The 8,615-nt window shown below is 45.2% G+C and overlaps 1 protein-coding gene across 4 annotated transcripts; it reads left to right on the top strand.

The window, feature by feature from the left end:
- Positions 1-6,482: 6,482 nt before the first annotated feature.
- Positions 6,483-8,396, top strand: LOC308494767 (TAR DNA-binding protein 43-like; the record flags this gene model as incomplete). Of its 4 annotated transcripts, none has more annotated exons than XM_081042683.1 (2): positions 6,483-7,323; positions 8,329-8,396. In XM_081042683.1, 2 exons carry the CDS (start codon positions 6,483-6,485, stop codon positions 8,394-8,396), a joined length of 909 nt encoding a protein of 302 aa, XP_080898809.1. The 4 variants fall into 4 exon arrangements, with proteins under 4 accessions (XP_080898809.1, XP_080898811.1, XP_080898810.1 ...); XM_081042685.1 differs by lacking the exon at positions 8,329-8,396 and adding an exon at positions 8,259-8,314 and having other exon boundaries at positions 6,483-7,314; XM_081042684.1 differs by lacking the exon at positions 8,329-8,396 and adding an exon at positions 8,259-8,314.
- Positions 8,397-8,615: the final 219 nt, after the last annotated feature.

The following is an 8,615-nucleotide window of genomic DNA, read 5'->3' as shown; positions in this document are numbered from 1 at the left end:
GATATCCTGTGGGGACCGCTGAAAGTACAGAGCCTTCCTCCAACTTGGTCAGCTGGAAAGGAGCCGGGGCCAGGCTAGGAGTTGTGCAGCGCTCTCTTCTCTGCTCTCCTCTCCTCTGCCCAGCCCTTACCTGTCAGGGGCCAGAACTCTTCCCCTGGAAATGATCCTGACACAGATAACCCTACCGGCTCCTGCTCTGGCTCTCTGGGCTCCGGAGGGCCTCAGCCTGCCAGCGGGAGCTGGAAGAGATTCTCTTTGGGCAGCAGTCACTCTCCAAAACCTGGAGAGTCTTGGAGGAAAGGGAGGAGGGAGACTGGTAGGAAGATGTTTCCTTCCCTCCCACCTCCCCCCAGATGCACCCTCCGAAAGCAGCAATTTAAAGGCACAGTCTCCGGCAGCTGGAGTGGGGTTCCCAGAGCGCAACTGTGTGCTCAGGAGGGGCTGGGGCTGCCGCTGCTGCCTGGAGAGGGCCCGAGGTGTTCTGTCCAGCTTCTATCTCTCCAGCTGGAGGAGTGCAGGCAGGCTGCCCTGCTCCCGGTTCCCCAGCAGCTTCCCTTTTAGCCTGGAGCCAAGCTGGGACTGAACTGTAAAGTCCTAATGATTTTTTAGAAGGGGGAAAAAGACCTGGGAGGAGCCACCGAGTATTCTCAAGCTGCCAGCTTCAGGTCTGAGAGGAGGTGAGGAGGAGAAAGCCAAAAGCAAGGGCGGCTTTTCCTCAGCCCTCTGGGTAGAGGTACAGGGGATGGAGGAACAGAGAAACTTTGGACTCCTCCTCATATGTGGTCTGCTTGCCTGTCAGTCTGTCTGCCTGTCTGTTTCATGTCCTTCGTCCTTGCAGATGCGCATCCTTTTCCCTGCCTGCTTCCCTCTCTCAGGTCCTCTCTGGTCAGCTTGGCCGCTCCTCTGTAGCTCCCCGAATGCCCCTTTCCCCAACACCCTTTCTCCAGCTCCGCTTGGCTGTGGGAAGGGATAGGGGTCCCTGGCAGGGCCAGGGCAGGCCTGGCACTCAGCAGGCTTTGCAATCTTCAGAGGAATCAAGGAGGGCAAGAGCAATGACATAGAAGACTGGCAGCCCTGGACAGAGGAGAGAGGCAGGGAGGGTGGGCCATCTCCTCCCTTGCCTCTGTCCATTTGCTTACAGTATCCAGGTGTTTCAGCAGCTCCATGTCCTCTGCTGGACCCTTCCCCAAACTTGCCCATGCACCATTTAAATGGCTCTGAGATTTCCCCAAGTTCCTCACCCTCCCCCCCTCCCTCTCTTCTACTTTCCCTCCCTTTTATTTCCCTCCATTCCCTCCCTTCCGTTTCCCTCCTTTCCCTCCCTCTCTCTCTTCCCCCTGCCCCGTTTTCTCCATTCTCTTCCTCCCTCTCTCCTTGAAGCTTTCCTTCATTTATCCTCTCTCCATCTCCATTTCCCTCCGTGTTTCTTCTCTGTGTCACCTTTGTGTCTGTCTCCCCCCCTCTTGCCCTCACGTTCTCTCCATCACTATCTTCTCTCTCCATCTCCCATCATCTCCATTCTCTCACTCTGTCCACCTGAATTACAACCGTGAGAAGCCAAGGGTTTTCATTTCTTTTTCAGTGGAAACTCGCACACCAGCTCTGCTGAGTTCTGAGTGTGTGCTGGGGGCGCATTCCTGCCACTTTATAGGGATTAATCCCAGAGCTGACTGCAGCCTCCCAGCCTCACCAGACAGGGGTTTGTGGGGGATTGCAAGCTCCTGTACTGGGGCCCATTGGGTACTTAGAAGGATTAATGATGACAAGGCAACGATGGGTGGAACTCGTGCTGCATCTTTCTTGTGGCTGTGTTATTACTAAAGAGGGCAGATCTTTAAACCCCAAATGAAAGGGAAAGAAGATAATTTTAAAGAACACACTGAAATGTTGATGGAGGATGTGGGCTTTTGGAATTGGCACTGGGAGCATTACAAACCTCAAATAACGCTTACATGGCCAATAAGTACAAAGTACTAATTTTCCTAAAAACATCTTTAGCAGCCCTTTCACCTGTTCTTTCTCCCTTCTTGCTTTCTTTTTTTTTAATTTATTGGGGTGACAATTGTTAATAAAATTACATAATTTCAGGTGTACAATTCTGTATTATATCACCTATAAATTGCATTGTGTGTTCACCACCCAGAGTCAGTTCTCATTCCATAACCATATATTTGATCCCCCTTACCCTCATCTCCCTCCCCCCACCCCTTTACCCTCTGGTAACCACTAAACTATTGTCTGTGTCTATGAGTTTTTGTTTCTCATTCGTTTGTCTTGTTGTTTTGTTGTTTTTGGTTTATATACCACATATCAGTGAAATCATAGGGTTCTCTGCTTTTTCTGTCTGACTTATTTCGCTTAGAATTATACTCTCAAGATCCATCCATGTTGTCACAAATGTTCCTATATCATCTTTTCTTACTGCCGAATAGTATTCCATTGTGTATATACACCACAACTTCTTTATCCATTCATCTATCGAAGGACATTTTGGTTGTTTCCATGTCTTGGCCACCGTAAACAAAGCTGCAATGAACATTGGAGCACACGTGTCTTTATGTATAAATGATTTCAAATTATTTGGGTAGATACCCAGGAGAGGGATTGCTGGATCATAAGGTAATTCCATTTGTAATTTTTTGAGGAACCTCCAAACTGCCTTCCATAGCGGCTGCACCAGTCTGCATTCCCACCAACAGTGTATGAGGGTTCCTTTTTCTCCACAGCCTCTCCAACACTTGTTACTATTTGTCTTGTTGATGATAGCCATTCTGACTGGGGTGATGTGATATCTCATTGTGGTTTTCATTTGCATTTCTCTGATGATTAGCGATGTTGAGTATTTTTTCATATGTCTATTTGCCATTTGTATGTCCTCTTTGGAGAAATGTCTCTTCAGGTCCTCTGCCCATTTTTCAATGGGGTTGTTTGTCTTTTTGTTGTTGAGTTTCATGAGTTCCTTGTATATTTTGGATATTAGCCCCTTATCGGAGGCAGTGTTTGCAAAAATCTTTTCCCATTCATTCGGTTGCCTCTTTATTTTGTCGATTGTTTCTTTTGCTGTGCAGAAGCCTTTAAGTTTCATATAGTCCCATTCATTTATTTTAGCTTTACTTCCATTGCCTTTGGAGTCAAATTCATAAAATGCTCTTTGAACCCAAGGTCCATAAGTTTAGTACCTATGTTTTCCTCCCTTCTTGCTTTCTATTATCATCACAATCCTCACTCCGAGGGCAGGAACAAAGCCCTACAGAATTTTCCAGGACAGGACTCCAAGCTAGGGAGCTAAGGGCGGGTGGGGTAGGTGGGTTGGGAAGCACTTGGCACCTTCATTTGACTCACTCCCTCTGACAAGCCTAATCCTGTGACTTCCGCTGCCTCAACTGTTCCCCATTGCTCTCAGGCTGAAGTTCAAGGTGCTGCATGAATTGGTCAGTCTGCTTGTCCCACTGATGCATCTAGACTTACCTGTCTCTCCAGCTTCCAGGTACTTTCACACATTGTTCCTCCACTCTTACTCATTCTTCTAGACTAAGTTTTGTTGGCACTTTCTCAAGAAGGATTTCTTGAACTGCCCTCCCCCGTCAGGTCTGGGTTAGGAGATCTTCCAATGTGTTCCCACAGGACCCTTGTCTTCTCTTTTCCCAGCACCCCTCACAGTCCATTACAATTGTGCCTCGTTCCCTAGCGATACCACAAGGCTATCCCACGAGCTCCTTGAGGGCAGAGATGCATTATCCACCAAATCCCCTGGCCCCGCCCAGAACATGGAACATTATATGCAATTAGTGAACGTTTGTTAAAAGATGTATCCAGAGATGCTTCTCCAAGCACGGTGCCTCTGCATCTTTATAAAAAAAAAAAAAGAACGAGAAATTTGACGCACAGCATGAGGTCATGGTAAGAAGGAGAAAGGAGGAAGCAGTTTTCCTTCCCTTTTCCCTTAAGCCTGTGACATCACACTGAGTCATCTGGAATTCTTGGATAATGGAAGGCATAGGCTCCTGAAGAAGGTTCTATTGTCTTGGTGTCACCTCCTGTGTGCCCCGAGGGATTTCTGAGTACTGAGAGCAGAGCAGGGTCAGCTTGCTGGGAGGACAGGTCGCTCCTTATGAGAGGTTGTAGCAATGACCAAATGTCTGGCTGGCATGAAGAAAAGATTCAGCTTTCCTAGGCTGCTGGAAGCCAACTGTTTGGGAGAAGAAAGGAGGAAAGAGAGGCAAAGAACTTCGTAGGCTGCTCCTAGGAGTTGACAAACAGCAGGGGAGATGCCCATTCAAGAGTCCCCTGTACCAACAAGTCGACCTCAGCATTTTCTGGGAAGGGTACAAAGTTGTGTTCAGTCTTGCCCCATACCCTTATCTCCTTTCATTATCAAACTATGGTATATATGAATCTTCATGTCCAAAAATGTATTGCATCCTTTTCTTGTTTTGCAATTTGCTGCCAAAATGGCCCAAGCACTGGCTTATTGCAATGCTGAGGTTGTGTAGAAGCTAAAATTAAAAAAAAAAAAAAAAGTTTTTTTTCAGGATGAAAGGTACTATTTCAGCATGAAAAAAACTACTCAGATGTTAAAAATGGATTAAGCACATTTTCATAAATATTTCATTCCAGGAAAGAGTCTGTCACATTTCAACCCTATGAAAGGCAAATTGCAATTGCGCCCTCCTGGCAAGCAGGCTTTCTGAAACCTCAGTCTGAGGAGCTGTATGTCTGTGTTGGGATGGGTATTATTTGGTGAATTCAGTGGCGTCTAGGGCTTAATTTAGGGGGCAAAGCCAAAGACTCATTGGCATACTTTCCTGGACCCAACTCCCCCATAGTGCCTGTCTCATTTATTGTGGTAGAAAGTGGTCTGAGGAGTACCTCAAAGAGCAAATCGTGTCCCCAATCTGAAGAAATTCCCAGGGCATTAGCTACTTTTCAGAAGCATTGGGATAACACGTTGTGTGTGTGCATGCATGTATGTGTGTGTGAAATAAAAGACAGATGCCTATTTAAAAATCTGCTGATAAGGATGAGGGAGTTTCAGTTGGATCTCCAAGGAGCAAGGGTGCATCTTTTTCTGTGTGTATTTTTCTATTCAGGGTCATTTTCAACTTCCAAGGATGTGACAGTTTACTTGAAAGTGAGGGCTCAATTTCTGGTGCTGAGGGAGTGCTGCCAGCCAAGACAGGAAGCCCTTTCGCCCCTCTGACTCAAGGAAACATGCATAGTGTGCATAGTGTGTATAGGTTGCATGACGGTGGGATTTTCACTGTCCTCGACTCAGCTGGAGGAAGGAAGAAGAACAAAGACATGTTCAGTGCTCTCCTAAGACTTTTAGAGAGTGATTGGTTTAAGTGTGATGTTTCAAAGATTAGCCTTCCTTCTGTTTATGGAATGTTTCAGACGTGAGTTTTGCAGATATCTAAACTTGAAGGAAGCCCATGGAGAGGTTAATTGAACCCCTCTCAGTCCTCAAAGACAAACCAGGTATCAGCACCAGGATAGCACCAGTGAGCACTGGTCCTATCTCTGTTGCTGGGCTCTCTGTTTTGTGTCCAGGGGATGACAGAGAGCTAGGGCTCCAGTCAGGGAAGTAATATTGACTAGCACCCAGGTATGCACTGTTTCTCCTCTGCTGGGCCCTCAGAATCATCACTCATCCCATCAGCCACTTGAGAGTAATTCACTAGTTGTGCAGGAGAGTTTCATTAACGTTTCCACAGAGTTTGCGTTGACTCTCCTTGTCTCTTGGCTGTCATAATGCTGAAACATTCTTTTTAGGAGATGTCACACGTCTCCTCAAAAGTAAATTGGTTTTTGCTTGTGATCACGCTCATGAATATCTTATTTCACTCACCTGGGGATTATGATCATGCATGCTATGTAAGGTGTGAAGCCTTTACATAACATAAAAGCAACAGAACTTGGAAAGATGAATAAATATTTACTGTGTGGAACGGGTCGCTTTCCCACTAATTCATGCGTGCACTCAGCACATATTTATTGAGTGCAAATCATATATCAGACATTCTAGGTGCTGTAGATACAACAGTGAACAAAGCAGATAAAGTCTGTGCCCTCATGTAGCTTACATCTAGTGGAGTAGTAATGGTGACCCTTGAATAACGTGGGAGTGAGGGGCACTGACACCCCCCGCAGTCAAAAATCTGCATATATTTTTTTCTATTAGTTTTAGGTATACAAAACAATGTGCATATAATTTTTGACTCTCCCAAAATGTAAGTACTAATAGCCTACTGTTGACCAGAAGTCTTACTGATAACATGAACAATTGATTAACACATATTTTGTATATTATATGTGTTATATACTGTATTCTTACAATAAGGTAAGCTGCAGAAAAGGTTATTAAGAAAAATAGAAGGGGCCATTTTGTGGGAATGAAACGGTATCTGGGCTGTTCCTGGATCCCTGGCTGCTTGAGTTTCCCTGTCGGGCTTCCTAACAGCGGCCTAGCAGAAAAATAAAAGATGTCTGAGTATATTCGGGTAACCGAAGATGAGAATGACGAGCCCATTGAAATATCATCAGAAGACGATGGGACGGTGCTGCTGTCCACAGTTACAGCCCAGTTTCCACGGGCCTGTGGGCTGCGCTACAGAAATCCAGTGTCTCAGTGTGTGAGAGGTGTCCGGCTGGTAGAAGGAATTCTGCACGCCCCAGACACTGGCCGGGGAAATCTAGTATATGTTGTCAACTACCCCAAAGATAACAAAAGAAAAATGGATGAGACAGATGCTTCATCAGCAGTGAAAGTGAAAAGAGCAGTCCAGAAAACATCTGATTTAATCGTGTTGGGTCTCCTATGGAAAACAACTGAACAGGATCTAAAAGAATATTTTAGTACCTTTGGGGAAGTTCTTATGGTTCAGGTCAAGAAAGATATTAAAACTGGTCATTCAAAAGGATTTGGGTTTGTTCGATTTATGGAACATGAAACCCAGGTGAAAGTAATGTCACAGCGACATATGATAGATGGACGATGGTGTGACTGTAAACTTCCTAATTCTAAGCAAAGCCCAGATGAGGCTTTGAAGAGCAGAAAGGTGTTCGTTGGGTGCTGCACAGAGGACATGACTGCTGACAAGCTGCGGCAGTCCTTTTGCCAATGCGGGGAGGTGGTAGACGTCTTCATTCCCAAACCGTTCAGGGCTTTTGCCTTTGTTACATTTGCAGATGACCAGGTTGCCCAGTCTCTTTGTGGAGAGGACTTGATCATTAAAGGAATCAGCGTACATATATCCAATGCTGAACCTAAGCACAATAGCAATAGACAGTTAGAAAGAAGTGGAAGATTTGGTGGTAATCCGGGTGGCTTTGTGAATCGGGGTGGGTTTGGTAACAGTAGGGAGGGTGGAGTTGGCTTGGGAAACAATCAAGGTAGTAATATGGGGGGAGGGATGAACTTTGGTGCTTTTAGCATTAATCCAGCGATGATGGCTGCAGCCCAGGCAGCACTGCAGAGCAGCTGGGGTATGATGGGCATGTTAGCCAGTCAGCAGAACCAGTCAGGCCCATCAGGTAACAAGCAAAGCCAAGGCAACATGCAGAGGGAGCCAAATCAGGCCTTTGGTTCTGGAAATAACTCTTACAGTGGTTCTAATTCAGGTGCAGCAATCGGTTGGGGCTTGGCATCAAATGCAGGGTCAGGCAGTGGTTTTAATGGAGGCTTTGGCTCAAGCATGGATTCTAAACCTTCTAGCTGGGGCATGTAGACAGTGGGTGATGGCTGGTTGTACAGACTGGTGGGAATTCAAATTTTTCTAAACTCATAGTAAGTGTATTGTAAAATACATATGTACTAAGAATTTTCAAAATTGGTTTGTTCGGTGTGAAGTATATTCAGCAGTATTTTTGACATTTTTCTTTAGAAAAAGGAAGAGCTGAAGGAATTTTATAAGTTTTGTTACATAAAGGGTTGAAATATTGAGTGTTTGAAAGTGAACTGCTGTTTGCCTGATTGGTAAACCAAGACACCACAACTGATATCAAAAGGTTTCTCCTGTAATGTTTTATCCCTGGACTTGTCAAGCGAATTCTTTGCATGTTCAAAATGTCAACCTTTTTTAGAACTACATTCTTTTCTCCTTGTTTTAATTTGAACCCCACCATATGGATTTTTTTCCTTAGGAAAATCTCTTTTTTGGAGATCATGATGTCACAGTGTTTGGTTCTTTTATTTTTTTAACACTTGTCTCCCTTCATATGCAAAAGTACAATATGAAGCCTTCATTTAATCTCTGCAGTTCATCTCATTTCAAATGTTTATGGAAGAAGCACTTCATTGAAAGGGGTGCTGTAGGTATTCTGTGGTAGAAATACTTCTGTCTACGTGCTTTCTCATTCAATTATTCGTCATCACGCTGCACAGGCTGCCTCTTTGACGGTGGGTGTCCCATTTTTATCCGCTACTCTTTATTTCATGGAGTCGTATCAACGCTATGAACGCAAGGCTGTGATATGGAACCAGAAGGCTGTTTGAACTTTTGAAACCTTGTGTGGGATTGATGGTGGTGCTGAGGCATGAAAGGCTAGTGTGAGCGAGGAAAGGAGAGAGCGCGTGCAGAGACTTGGTGGTGCATAATGGACATTTTGTAACTTGA

This window comes from Rhinolophus hipposideros, assembly GCF_964194185.1.
Source record: "Rhinolophus hipposideros genome assembly, chromosome: X".
NCBI classification, from domain to species: Eukaryota; Metazoa; Chordata; class Mammalia; order Chiroptera; family Rhinolophidae; genus Rhinolophus; species Rhinolophus hipposideros.
This window is presented reverse-complemented; position numbering and strand designations above follow the sequence as displayed.